The sequence below is a fragment of the Danio rerio genome, chromosome 1, assembly GCF_049306965.1.
Source record: "Danio rerio strain Tuebingen ecotype United States chromosome 1, GRCz12tu, whole genome shotgun sequence".
NCBI lineage: Eukaryota > Metazoa > Chordata > Actinopteri > Cypriniformes > Danionidae > Danio > Danio rerio.
In genome coordinates this window covers 62249331-62265000 of record NC_133176.1, presented here as the reverse complement: position 1 = coordinate 62265000, position 15670 = coordinate 62249331, and the positions used below count along the sequence as shown (strand labels likewise).

The 15670-nt window shown below is 39.3% G+C and overlaps 1 protein-coding gene across 10 annotated transcripts in view; it reads right to left on the bottom strand.

Annotated features, from left to right (window-relative positions):
* trip10b (thyroid hormone receptor interactor 10b) overlaps positions 1-15670 on the bottom strand; it is a 55609-nt gene that overhangs the window by 5913 nt on the left and 34026 nt on the right. For 3 of the 10 annotated variants that reach the window (XM_073950199.1, XM_073950264.1, XM_073950321.1), the window contains 6 exons: positions 6661-6776; positions 2608-2661; positions 1730-1877; positions 1569-1631; positions 304-408; positions 1-19 (listed from right to left, as the gene is read on the bottom strand). The exon at positions 1-19 is cut by the window's left edge and continues 110 nt beyond it. In XM_073950199.1, the coding sequence (XP_073806300.1) occupies positions 1-19; positions 304-408; positions 1569-1631; positions 1730-1877; positions 2608-2661; positions 6661-6776 (505 nt within the window). 10 annotated transcript variants of the gene reach the window in all.

Below are 15670 nucleotides of genomic sequence, written 5' to 3'. Positions count from 1 at the left end.
CGTTTGCGTGCTGCTTTGCCTGAAATACACACACACACACACACACTTTTAATTAATCAAGGGTTTTTATTAATCAAGGGTTGCCACAGTAGAATGAACCACCAACTAATCCAGCATATGTTTTATGGAGCGGATGCCCTTCCAGCTGCAACTCAACACTGGGAAACACCCACGCACACACAATTTGGGTGGGGAGGGGGTGGATGGGGGAGGAGGAGATCGGTAAAATGAGGTGCCAGATGCGGATCCGCATGTTCCACATTTCATCTGTGTATATACACGTGTGTGTGTGTGTGTGTGTACCTTGTCCACATCTGCTTTTGTGGCGCTGGCGTCCTGCTCCACTTTCTCTGTTTGCTGATTGGCCTTTTCTGCTTCTTTCCACTCCTTCTCGAAACGCCTTTTACTCTGGTTACAAATCAATCAATCAATCAGCCAATCAATCAGCCAATCAATCAGCCAATCAATCAATCAGCCAATCAATCAGCCAATCAATCAGTCAATCAATCATTCAGCCAATCAATCAGCCAATCAATCAGCCAATCAATCAGTCAATCAATCATTCAGCCAATCAATCAGCCAATCAATCAGTCAATCAATCAGCTAATCAATCAGTCAATCAATCAATCAGCCAATCAATCAGCCAATCAATCAGTCAATCAATCAATCAGCCAATCAATCAGCCAATCAATCAGTCAATCAATCAGTCAATCAATCAATCAGCCAATCAATCAGCCAATCAATCAGTCAATCAATCATTCAGCCAATCAATCAGCCAATCAATCAGTCAATCAATCAGCTAATCAATCAGTCAATCAATCAATCAGCCAATCAATCAGCCAATCAATCAGTCAATCAATCAATCAGCCAATCAATCAGCCAATCAATCAGCCAATCAATCAGTCAATCAATCAATCAGCCAATCAATCAGCCAATCAATCAGTCAATCAATCAATCAGCCAATCAATCAGCCAATCAATCAGCCAATCAATCAGCCAATCAATCAGTCAATCAATCAATCAGCCAATCAATCAGCCAATCAATCAGCCAATCAATCAGCCAATCAATCAGCCAATCAATCAGCCAATCAATCAGTCAATCAATCAATCAGCCAATCAATCAGCCAATCAATCAGCCAATCAATCAGCCAATCAATCAGCCAATCAATCAATCAATCAATCAATCAGCCAATCAGTCAATCTTTCAATAATTTAGTCAATAAAACAATAAATTAACCAATAAATCAATCAGTCAGATCAGCCAATTAATTAATCATAATGAATATTGTGTACATTTTCCGTGATTTTTGTGTTCAGTTTCAGTCAGAACTAATAATATTATTTAAAGGTAAACCCTGAAATGAGCTCAAACTGAATTAATAGTTTTTTTTCCACTTATTTTATGATAAAATAAGAACTGAAAACTTCCTGATTGTTTATTTTCCATTCAAATCCATAATAAATATTAAAAATATCCGCCCATGCTTGAGCTTGAGCCGTGCTTGAGCTCTTCAGCAGTGTAAATAACTGACAGTGTGTGTCTGAAACAGCACTGAGAGGATTACTGACGCTCTCCAGCTGCTTGAAGGAGCTCTCCAGATTCTGCTGAGCCTTCTTGATTTCAGCGAGATGCTGCAACACAAAACACACACACACACACACACACACAGAGTCATGAGCACCAGCATGTTGGTGGAGGTCTGTATGGATGTGTGTTTGGTGTTTCTCACGTTCTTGCGCTCCTGTCTGAGCTCGGTCAGGCTGCGGCTGAGCTCCACGCAGATGCTGACCGTCAGACTCTCCGACAGCTGCTCACGCTGACCCGCATAGTCATTCAGCTGACCCAACACATCCTGAAAGCCCTGCTGACTGACCAGCCTAACACACACACACACACACACACACACACACACACACACACACACACACAGATAATGTTCTCAAGCTCTCTGAAACGGACCATTTTAGACTTTGATCCTATTGGTGTTTTGGTGGCTGTCGCTTTAAATGCAAATGAGATGTGCATTTGGGCGGAGCTACAGACACCTGTGCGTCACCATCTATAATCCTCTTAGTCTATGCTGACATCATCTTCAGCAGCTCAAACACTCTAATGGCTAATGGACAGACGGCTGCTTCTCACTCAGGGCTGCTGCTTATGCTAATGAGATAGAGATGATGGACACTAGTGGGCGGGGCTTTCCCCCTCTGATGACACGTACAGCGGGAGAATGTCAATCACAGTGTTCCTGCATCAAGTCTGATTAGAACAAACAGGATTCAGTACTGCTGAGCATTAGAGCTGCTGGAGATACTCACACACTGCTCACACACACACACACACACACACACTACTGGGGTTAAACCCCGCACTTTAGTGAGTTGTTCATAATAGGGGCCCTTTAAATGTTCTCAGTCATCCAGTGATATGACTCCATCATCTCTCAGTCGTGTGAATGTTGGAGAATAGCTCAGCTTCATTCTTTCTCCACACTGCGCAGAAGATGAAGCCCTGAGCGCATTTGCATTGGAGATAAAGCTTTGCAGACGGCGCCACACATGATTATTATATTACTGAATCAGCAGATTGAAGAGTCTGTTCACTCACTTTGTGTCCTGATCCTCTTTGCTGCCTCTTCTGGTGTATTTCTTACAGAGATTCCTTCAGGAAAACACACACAGGTCAAACCACAGTCATCCTGACCACCATCAACACCAGATCACATATCAACTTAATAAGTACGCTATTGTGTAAAGATAATGACTATTAGCAATAAGTGATTCAAACATCGCCATCATCATTGTCTGATCATATAATGTGGGTTTCACCTTTTAACCCAAACAAAGCCTTGATCTGCACACCTAGGTAATATTCATGAGTATTTGCAGGGGGGCGGGGTCAATGTAAAAATGCACAGAAAATAAGCGTAACGCATGTAAATACAAATAAATTATTAAACTTAATAATATATATTTTTAAATGAAAATGTCTAAATATTAAAAAATAACATTATTATTAATGACAATTGTTAAACTATTATAAATAAATTAGGGATGTAACGGTATCAGAATTTCACGGTAATACCTCGGTATGAATGTCACGGTACGATATTTATTGAATCATTTACAGGAAAAACAAAACTTTTGAAAATACTCCAAAAAAGTGCCAAAAGTGTCAATGACATAGAAATTAGCCATCTATCTGTAAGCTTTGAAACAGGAACTTCAATTTTAATAACAAAAAATTATTAAACCATGTAAAAAAATAAAGTTTCAATTTAGTAGTGTTGAAAACTCATCAAATTCAACATTTAATCACTCACTCACTTAGATAGAGATGGGTTTAAAGGAAAATTATCATATAACTATAATCTGGTAAAAGCTGGTATCTCTGGGTATTTACAATGTCCCCAGCAACAGAAAAAACCCCTCTCATTTGGGACTGAGGATTCTGGGACAAGAGAGATATGACTTGGCCCATGTTGACAGCAGTGGGGTAACGTTGTGCATTGTCTTTCCCCCACTTGAGAGGACAAACCATGAGTGAGATAGAGGTCTCTTTGCGGTACAAGTCAATGTCTGCATCAATCTGAACAGTGTGCTGTGTTTCTGCAGTCCCCATGACTGCTATTAGTCGTATTCCCCAACTTGCAGGCACGTGCACACATACAGTAGGGCTCAACCTGTGCAGTGCACATGCCCTTTTTAGTCTTGGATAGAAAGTGCCCTTCCAAAACGATCAAAAGTGCCCCCGCGACGCGACACAACCTCCGTCCAGCCCTTCAGTAGACAACAGCGCTCTTGAGTATGCGCGCTCAACCCCCCCTCGGCGCTTTATAATACGCGCGCGACTACACAGCTGATCAGAACGCGCGCGACAACACTGCTATTCAGTACGCGCGCGGCGACAACACCCGCTTTAGGTTCGATCATTTCCATCTTTTTTTCATCTCCGCTACTAGCAGCACACTCCATTTCCGCATTACTGGATCTGTAGCGACAACAGACCGCAAAGGATTATGGCCACGCCTGGGCTGATGGGAAATGTAGTTTAAGCTACCTCCCGTTCGCTTCATTCGCCTGAGCAAATTTTCTCACAAGACCTATAGTTTTACCGAGTCATGCGACTTCAGTAATATCGAAAAAAATTAATATTGCGGTATGACGGTATTTACAATACCGTTACATCCCTAAAATAAATACTAATAAAACTTTATTGTTTTCCAAATACAGAATTTGCACTTATGTCAAAAAGTTCCCTGTGTGTGTGTGTGTGTGTGTGGTCAAACTGCTGATACTGGGACACACTGGTGCATGCGGGAAGTGTTGATAGCACTTCACTTTTTCCACATTGTTTATGTTGAAGCGTAATTCTAAAATGGATTAAATTGCTTTATTTTCTCAACATTCTACACACAATCCCCCATAATTACAATGTGGAAAAAAAGTTTTAGAAATTGTTGCAAATTTATTAAAAATAAAAAGCTGAAGGATCACATGTACATCAGTATTGACAGTGTTTGCCGTGAAGCTCAACATTGAGCTCAGCTATTCTGTCTCCACTGGTCCTTCTGGAGATGTTCCAGCAGCTTCATTGGAGTTCGCCTGTGCTCAATTCAGCTGATGGACATGATCTGAAAAGGCTACAGCTGTCTATATAAGGACCCAGGGTTGACAGTGCATGACAAAGCACAAACCAAGCATGAAGACAAAGGAATTGTCTGTAGACCTCCAAGACAAGATTGTCTGGAGGCACAAAACTGGGGAAGGTCACAGAAACATTTCTGCTGCTCTGAAAGTGAGCACAGCGGTCTCCATCATCCTAAGTGAAGATGTTTAACCTGCAGGACTCTTCCTAGAGCTGGCCGGCCATCTAAGCTGAGTGATCAGGGGAGAAGAGCCTTAGTCAGGGAGGTGATCAATAACCCGATGGTCACTCTGTCTGAGCTCCAGCGCTCTTCTGTGGAGAGAGGAGAAGCTTACAGAAGGACAACCATCTGTGCAGCAATCCACCAATCAGGCGTCTGTATGGTAGAGCGGCCAGACGGAAGACACTCCCCGCCTGGAGTTTACCATCTGAAGGACTCTCAGAGCATCAGAAACTAAACTCTCTGCTCTGATGAGACTCAAACTGAACTGTTTGGAGTGAACGCCAGGCGTTACGTTTGGAGAACAGCAGGCGGTGCTCATCAGCAGGCTAACAGCATCCCTACAGTGAAGCATGGTGGTGTTGGCATCATGCTGTGGGGATGTGTTGCAGCAGCAGGAACTGGAAGACTAGTCAGGATAGAGGGAAAGATGAATGCAGCGATGTACAGAGACATCCTGAATGAAGACCTGCACAAGAGTGCTCTCCACCTCAGACTGGGGCGACGCTTCATCTTCCAGCAGGACAATGACCCAAAGCACACCACTAAACTGTCAATGGAGTGGCCCAGCCAGAGCCCAGATCTAAATCCTATTGAACATCTCTGGAAAGATCTGAAAATGGCTGTACACCGTCGCTCCCCATCCAACCTGACAGATGTACTGATGATGTACATCTGATTTATCAGCTTTTATTCTTAGTAAATCTGCAACACTTTCAAAAACTCTTTGTTCACATGGTCATTATGAGGGATTGTGTGTAGAATATTAAAGAAATCAATCAGTTTAATCCATTTTGAAAGGCTGTAACATAAACAACTGTGAAAAAACAAAGCGCTATCAATACTGTCCAGATGCACTGTACACAACAGCACGGACTGTACAGTTAATATATGCCTGTATTCACTGTTCTACTGATTTATGCTGAATAAACCACTAAAAATACAGATGGAGGCTGTTAAATCATATAGAGAAGGAGTTTGTAGACAGGAAAAGATGCAATATTTTGTCTAACTGAAATGAATAGGTGGTATGAGCAGTATTATTGAAGATATTAGCATCATGTTTGAGTGTAAATGGAAAAAAAACACCTTTTATTCTTCAGTTTTTCTTGCTCTGCTTGATTTAATTGTAACTGTAGTCAGTCTACAGTACTCTAAATGTTTGTTTCTAGTCAGATATATATTGCAGCAAGTCACATGCTTCTGTCAGCACTTTACACATTGATCTGCCTTTATAACCAATACAGCAGAGTTTAACAGAAGACAGAGACACACACTAAATGTGTTTTATATTACTGGAATAACAAACAATACAGAAAACAGATGCAAATATCACTAAACACACTAAGAGATGAAAATTAGACTCAATTATCTGATGGTAAATGAGGATTAATGAATGATTCGAGAGCTGGAGACAGCCAAAAACAGCCTGAAAATGTATATTTACAACACAATATCTCCCTAAACACACAGAAAACATTATATTTAGACATTACTTAGATATAAATTGTGTAATTATTGTATATAAATCTATGATTAAAGTGTTTGAATGAATAGCAGGTTAATCTTGGAGATGGAAAATGCACCTGCAATTCAAGAATCTCCATCATTTTTCGTGGTACTGTATATTTGTCTGTTTTTCAGTCTAAGTTGTGTGTTTATTGATGGAAATGAGCAGCCTTTTCATTTCCAGATGGGCTATTTTACTCAATGATGTTTGTTATTTGCGTGTCTGTGTGTTTTACAGGATGATAAGCCTCAGATCTGCCGGTTAAAGCAGACGTTCCTCTTGCCTGAGCTGTTTGCTGTAGTTCTGCTCGATCTCGGCTCTCTCCTTCACAAACTTCATGTATCGCTCCAGCAGATCCAGCCCGCTCTGAGTGTGTCGCTCGATGGCGTCATGCTGGTCCTGCAAGAACAACACACCGCCGCTCTGAGTGTGTGTGTGAGTGTCTGGTATGCAGATGTGTCATTGAGTTTGAGTGTGTGTGTGTGTGTGTGTGTGTATTTTTCCCACATGCACGACTCTTGAACAGGCCTGACAGGTCGAGCTACTTCACCTGATCATCAGTCATGTCATCCCACATTCCTGCATCTCTGCTTTTTATATGCTGTACATACAGCACATACATAGCCACTGTCAACTACAATGGTCATTATTACAATCCAAAGATAAAAACCTTTATTATTTATTTATTTTTAAAACATGGAGAGTTGAAGGTGAAGTTTTTAACAGACATGTGTGTCTGACTTTCACTCTTACATCTGGCCCAGTGGTGTTTTAAAGAGACAGTTCACCAATAAGTGCACATTTACTCACACTCTAAACTGGCTCTAAACTGTATTAGGCAAGAGTGTGCCGCATCCCAAATAAAAGCTAATTCTGACATAATATAAGTGTGTGTGCGCTGTGTATATTATTTATTATGTATATCTAAACACACACATTATTGCACGTTTATTGCGTAAACATTTGTTTATATTTAGATATAAAATGTATAGACATTTTGAGGGATGTAAACAAAAACAATGGTCACGATGCATTTCCTGTTTTAATTCCTAAAACTTCTGAGAATCTAGAAAGAGCCACATGTTGATCAATAATGTTATGAGAGCTGTTTTAATATTAAGTTATGATTGAATCGTCTCTTGTTACAGTTATGAAATAGTTTAATAACGAGCAGGAAATGTTCATGAGCCGATGACATCACCACACAAAAATGCTCTATTTTCATAATATGCAAATAATATATATATTTATATATATATATAAATGATGTATATGTATGTATATATATTTATATATATACTATGTAGGCCACACAGAGGCTCAGTGGTTAGGACTGTGGCCTCACAGCAAGAATGTCACTGGTTTGAGTCCTGGCTGGGTCAGTTGGTGTTTCTGTGTGGAGTTTGCATGTTCTCCCTGCCTTCGCGAGGGTTTCCTCCCGGTGCTCAGGTTTCCCCCACAGTCCAAACACATGATGGATTGGGTAGGCTAAATTGTCTGTAGTGTATAAGTGTGTGTGTGTGGATGTTTCCCAGCGATGGAATGCAGCTGAAAGGGCATCAGCTGTGTAAAACGTATGCTGGAATAGTTGGTGGTTCATTCCACAGTGGCGACTCCTGATAAATAAGCAACTAAGCCAAAGGAAAACGCACAAATGATATTATTAATCATGGGTCACCACAGCGGAATGAACCGCCAACACTCATACACACTCTTTCACACACACTCATACACTACAGCCAGTTTAGTTGATCAGTTCCCCTATAGCGCATGTGTTTGGACTGTGGAGGAAACCAGAGCACCCGGAGGAAACCCATGCCAACACAGGGAGAACATGCAAACTCCGCACAGAAACACCAACTGACCCAGCCGGGACTCAAACCAGAGACCTTCTTACCTTTTATTTTGGATGCGATTAATTGGTTCAACATTACTTTTATGAATTGTTTCTCATGTTGTTGTTGAACACAAAGTTCTGAAGAATGCTAAAAATAAAGCAGCCATTGACTTCCATAGCAGAAACTACAAACACAATGGAAGTCAATCACAGTTTTTTCCAACAGCATTCTTCAGAATATCTTCCTTTGTGTTCAACAGTAGAAAGAAACTCAAGCAGGTTTGGAATAAATGAGTGAATAATGACAAAAATATATAATTTTTTGGGCTGAATTATCACTTTAAATGCTCATTAGACTGTTGTATAGTGAACAGATCTACTTCCTGGCGCCAGATGAATAATTATAGTGTCCTGCAGATCAGAAACAGTAGATGTGCACTGCTGTCTAGAGACTGTCACACACCAGCGTTTTGTTTCCTTGAACCAGTTAAACCTGTATTTCCCACACCAGCACTGCAACTATGAGGAAACTTGCCGTCACGTGACTTTAAAGATGAATACAAGTATAAATACAGGTAAACATACTAAATCAGTGTAGTGACATTATAAAGTATTGATTTTCATTAAGCAGGGTTTAAATTAATGGTGAAGATCCTACAAATGTGTCTAATAAACAGCAGTAGGCCTGTTAATGCTGTGCACACACTGTGCTATGTGCTGTATATTTCATTTAAAGCACACAAATAAATAATTAATTTAAGGATTGTTTGGCTTTATTATCATATGCACAGGAGCTGAATTTACCTGAATTATTGAAAAAAAAACAATACAAAAATTAATAAAAATTAATAACGACACATTTAATTTCGGATAATCGATTAATAATTCGGCATGCTGCATTTCTATTTTTGAATAATTATGATAATATTTATGTTTTAATTCCTGTGTTTTAACAAATGTACCTCTATATTTACACTCACACATCCAAAATAAGCGTTTCTGTAAGCCTCTAATGAAACATATAATTTCCATTCATAATAATCAGATGTGCTCGCGCTAGATGTATAAAGTTTATGTAAACGTTAAATCTCGACTGTCCTTCAGCAACAGTGTGTCAGAGTAATGTCTTTAAGTGTGGAGGTTAAAGCAGGTTGATGAATGAACGCGTGTAAAGCTAAAAACACACACTCATAAAGCTGTCAGGCGGTAATAAACTCACCCAAAGAGCTGAACCCCAATCCATGATCTCTGGCGATCAGAAACACAAACACTGAATCCTGTCAGAGACTCCGAGCATCAAACTCCTGACTGAAACACGTCTCAACCCTCCGCGAACACCAGAATCTCCTCATAAATATGGGGAAATTCGAGTCTAGGTGGTGATGAGGTTTATTTGAAACTCGGCATCCTCGGTTTTCTCGTTTTCTCCGGTAAATCAGTCCTCAGGTGAGCGCAGTGTCGGTGTGTTCCGCTAGAGGGCGCTACTGAATTTCTGAATTTTTCCTCAGCACACTTTATGAGCACACCTGAGTTCACAGGTTCGTGTTTTTTTATTAAAGTCCGTTTTAGTTTTTACTTTTTAGTCGGTTGATATTTCATATAAAATGCATTTGAATCCAAATTGGCAACTCAAAAATAAAAATTAAACAAAAAAAGTAAAAACAAAACACGGTAAATAAATAAAACCTTAGATCATCGGGTTTATAACGCTGTGCTGCTATCTGCTGGACTACAACTGTTATTACTCTCTGAAGCGTGGATAAAGATTTATTAAATAGCACCATTTTTGTGACACTATACAATAATTAATACTTTTACATTACCGTAAGAAAGTTAGGGTTGGGTAGACGTTAATAAAATGCAATTTAATATGTAATTTAATAAATAATTGGAATAAAACTTGGTATAGTTATTGTTTTTACGTTACTGCAATGGTTGTGTTTGGGGTAGGGGTTAATAAAATACAATTAATGGGTAATTCAATAAATAATATTAACAATTCTCGTTAGCTTCCTCTGAGGAATATTTCCAGTAGCTCGCTGAATCTCTGCCATGAAGACAAAAAGGGGTCCAACCGTGGTACTAGTAAGGTGTACCTAATAAAGTGGCCAGTGAGTGTATATGAGTGCTGTGAAGGTGGTTGTTCAACCTGGTACCATAGCATCAATCTGCTGCAACTGATGCTATTGCTGTAAACACCTGAGGGGTCGCAAACCGATAGATTATTTTTTAATCAGAAACCAATGGCTTTGTTTTTGCATGTTGATTGGATTTTCGGGAATCACCAAGTGACCCCCCTCTCATTGTCCAGAAACCCCTACTTTGGGAACCACCGCTATATAGTACATACTTTACTAACGGTTATGAAACGTGCAAATTTAACTATAGCCCTTCGAGTTGTTCTTGAGAATTCTAGAATAGCTCTTGCAAACTCTGATTCAATCGTGCAATACCTTTACAAAGATGGATAAACATTTCTGACATGTAAGAAATTGATCGATTACTGATTGTTCCCACTGTACACTAAACAACTACATGACAACAAACAAAACATTACCTATTCAACCATGTCTAAAAACAGTTACACAAACCAGAATTTGGCTGAAATGTTGTCAAAAAATGCACAGTGTGTGCGCAACTCAGGTTAAAGTATGGTGCAGAGTCTCTCCCAGAATCTCTTCTTCTTGGGTGAGTTCTCTGAGGGATTGTTTGTAGATGTTTCCTCTTCTATGGTGATGATGGTTTCAGCATTGGTTCCACTGCTCTGTGCTGCAGGAGCGTCATGGTGTGGAGGATGGCTGGATGGTACAGTGACAGCAGTCAAGTCTGGACTCACAGTATTCGTAGATTTAGGTCTGCACTTCCTGACAGACTTTAGTGATATGGGCTGTGAGTATGGATAATTGACCTTAACGAAGCCTGGATTTTCTGGGATGTTTGGGATTAGCGATATTGGCTGAACGTGTGGATAATTTACCACAATGAATCCTGGACCTGCTGTATTTGTAGCTATAGGTCTGTAGTTGATTATAGGCATTGGTGATACAGGCTGCATGTATGGATAATAACACATTCCTTCCAGAAAGTCCTCTAATCTTATCCTCCTGATGATCATGAGAAGGCCTTTGGAGATCCGGTGAGTATTATATGGGTCGTAGTTTGATCGGTCCTTGTGTTGAGTTATATAGACTTTGTCAAACTCACAGTCATCGTGGAGACTGACGATGATGCGGTCTGTGTTGCTGTAGTCCTCATCAGTACATTTGTATTCTGTGACGTATTCTGGAAGGTTTTCAGCTCCTGCTGAATTGAGATTGCCAACCACATAATAAGGAAAATTGACATCTGGGAGAAGTTTATCTCCATATTCATCACATCTGTTCTCAAACAGGTGAAAACCAAAATCTCCATCAGCTGGATAATAGTCAGTGCGCATGTTGTTGTTATTGTCAAAAATAAGGCATTCTTTGGCAAACCAGTGCAGGAGTTTGAGTCCATGTCTGGGCCACGGCCGGCCGAACCCAGTGTTCCTCAGATGGGGAACTTCATTTAGTGTTGCCAGCATGCTCCAGGACCTTAGCAGGAGAGATCAGCAGATGTAAAATACCAGATCAAGCATTTGCTTTTTCCATGTATGTAAACATTTCAAGTATACAGTGACAGCATCTGTGAAGTGAGCATATATCACTTCAATCCGAGTAAGTGTGATGTCAGTGCTGTGTAGATTATTCATAATTTGTAATTACTTACTGATTACAAGTTACATGACAGAAGGTTTAGTCAGTGGATTGCACATATATTTTATAATGTAATCTGAGGACTTTTGGATTACATTTTTTATGCTAATCCTAATTTGTTGCCACATACAGGGGTTTGACAATGAATCTAAAACACTGCTAGATGGGTCACTGACAAGGACTACCCAACCATTCTGGAGAACCATGTGAGCCAATGGGTCAAACACTGTCTCCTGAAAGTGGTGATGTGTATCAGGATGATAATGCAGGAATACACACAGCAGGACTGGAGACAGTGGTTTGATGAACATGACAGTGAAGTTAAACATCTCCCATGGCCTGCACAGTACCCAGATCTAAACATTATGAAGCACTAGGGGCTGTTTTGAAGAGCGAGTCAGGAAAGGGTTTCCTCCAGGAGCATCAGTAGTGACCTGTCCTGAACACTATTCTGAAGAAGAGCAGCTCAGAATCTCTCTGGACACCATGCTGGACTCCTGACTGTCAATCACTACGGCAGCTGATGCTGTATTGAGGAGGAGGAGGAGCTACAGCAGGTGATACTGCATTGAGGAGGAGCTACAGCAGACTGATCAGCTACTGCGCTCTAACACCAGGCCTTCAGTTTCATTCTCCAACCCCTGTATACTGAAGCACAATAATACTGTACTATTCTGACAGCTTGCCTTTAAGTAAAATTATAAGACTGTTTACTTTTTTATTCTAAAATGTACAAAGTAATCATGCGTTATGTCTCTGCAGTAAAGTAGACATTGTATTTTAACAATTTTTTTTTGTTTAACTTTCTGCTTATGACATGTATTTTAGTACAAATAGAACTCTTTTCTTCTCAGAGCAGTTGAGCATCATTATTTTAAAGCTTAGTGACTTTATAGTGAGGACCAAAGTCCTAGTGTATACTAAAGTCCACTGTACAACAATATTAGGCTTCAGGTTTCAGGAGACTGATTCAGCTTGTCTGATTATTACATACACAGAACAATCAGTAAATGGCCATGACCGGTTTGACAGCTTTCTTTACAATATTATAATTATTTTACTGTTTATATGTAAATTCTATTTTTCATACTAAATCTTTGTTTGGAGAGATCGTTTGCTCACGTAACCTGACATGCAAACCCAGTATCATGGTTAAATCTGTATTATAGGCGTCAAAGTTCCTTAATAGAGTCACAGATTAACAGTGGAGCAAATTCATGAGCATTTTCAGCAGAAGGAAAAGAGAGAAGCTCTATTAGACTACTCATTTAAACGAGTCTTGTGTTTTGTGATCAGAGCAGCTCAGTTGAATAGCCAAAATGAAGCTTGAATCAGCAATAAAGTAATACTGAATGGTTACCTCCTCGAGTTAAACAGAGAGAAAATGAGATCATACCTCCCTCAAGACCGTCATATATCAAACTGTCAGATGTTTTCCTGCTGTAGGAGCGCAGATAAGCTGAAGACTCGCTCACTATCTGAGAAACACTCGAGCAGACTGGTGTGTGTGTGTGTGTCTCTATAGAGAACCAGTGTACAATACTCTAAAGACTGAAGCAACTTTACTAACTGTGTATTTGTAACTTGACTAAATGAATTCCTCAGTTCATTAGTAGACATCAGCTCTGTTTGGATGATAATTGTTTCTGATGGGGATGTAAATGATTTTTTGGTTTTTTTAAGGTTTAATGTTTGTGTTTTTCTCCCTCCTTTAATGTCATGTGACAGGGTCATGTGGTTTGTTTTTATTCCTCTGACTGTCCCACACGTAAGCTCTATTCCCTATGCAGATAGTGGTACGATTGACTAGTTTTGTAAATGTCACACAGGGTGAGCTCAGGATTTTGTTCCAAATAAATACTGATTAAAATGATATGAGTCAGAAATACACAAGGAGAGGCTCAATGTAGAGTTAGTCGATGATCTCTTATAGTGAAAATGCAATTGGAAAAATTATGTGGAAACAAAATGCTCAGCTCTTTCAGGTGTGACTCATGTCTAAGCATACACTAATTCATTAATTAATGAAGTTTTTCACACACATACGCTAAACACTGTAGTTTATATAATATCAGGCCCTTCGGGATTTAGCAATTTCTGCGATCACTAAATTTAATGCATAATCCAGCAAATGTCTCGATTTTATGGAGTTTGAAATTGTTTTAAATTGCCGCATATTTTGTTCAGTCAGAATACATTCAGTTCATATTCGCACCATCTGCTCTTCTACTCTCTGTGTTTCTTTTGCATAAATTACAGAGATCAATGGTTCTAGAAGTCAAAAAATGTATAAAGAATGAAGATGTGTACAATTATGCATCTTGTACAGCAAAACAATTAAAGAAATGCCACAAAATTTAGTGCCACTTTTGCTAAACTTGCCACATAATACTTTTAGTTGGAATAAGTTATTATTATTATAATTTATTTATTTCTTTGCTAAATATTGAAGTCATTGTTTTATGCACTGATTTCATCATCACTGACATAAAATCTTACCATGGGTAAATTCAGATTAATCCCTTTCACACTGCAGGTTGTTTTGCATTTGAAAAAGTGTGAAGGAAATCAAAACACTGCTGCTTTTCACAGTAACGAAAGCTGACTAATGGAGATTTGCTTAAAGTCCATGTGAAACGGAAGCTCCTGCCGACTTTTATCTCAGTATAATGATGCATTTCCAACTGGGATGTAACTCTGGGTAGGGGGCGGGGCTTTATTAATCTTTCACTTGCAGCATTAAACAGTTGGAGAGGCGTGGCTAAGCATATTTCACCAAATCCTTCAAGCTGATGTCATCAGAGAAGGACCGCCCTTCCAGCGCTGCAAAAACAGCTTTTCTTACTCTCGAGTTTTTGTGTTGTTCAAGTGCAAATATCTAAACTCTAAACGCATTTTCTACACAAGTTATAAAATGGTGTCTTGATTTAAGATGAGTCAAAATGAAGTGAGCTTTTCCTTAAAACAAGCAAAATAATCTGCCAACTGGGTAGTTTTTCCTTTTGACATTCTGCTTTCCCCACTGGCAGATAATTTAGCTTGTTTCAATAAAAACTCACTTCATTTTGGAATATTATTTCTCAAGACAAGGCAGTATGTTTCATTTGTCTGTAAAATGCTTCTTGATTTGAGTATTTTTAGACATTTGGACTAGAAACAAGACAAAAAAAGAGTGAAAAAGCACTTTTGCAGTGAGAGGATTCATTTTAATTGCACCTGTCCACCTGAGTGGATTAACTTGCACTGATTACTTGTTCACCGTTAGACTAACAATTTTTAATTTGCTAGTGTACATTGTAAATTTAGTGCTCATGCTGACTTTAAAGGTGTAGCAAACAAAGATTGGCGTCTCTGCATGAACAACCTGTGGCTTAGACACAAACACTTGCTGGTCATTTGGCAGCAGTCAGATAAATATGATTCCTATAAAGAAGGATGTGTCTAATGATTAGTGATGTACTAGATAAGGGCTTTGATGTGTTTGTTCTATGATGAAACCATTGTGCTTTTTGATGTGAGACAAATCTGGAGTCAGCAGTAATTTATTACCAGCATTTACATATTCTCAAAACAACATGTGACTTGTTTCAAATAACATTATGATTTTTTATTTATTTATAGTCTTTGGCATAGGAAGTGGTTGTGGGTGGTTAATATAATGCAACCCAATACTGCACTGCAAAAATAATCCTGCTTCAAGTCCAAATATCTTATCATTC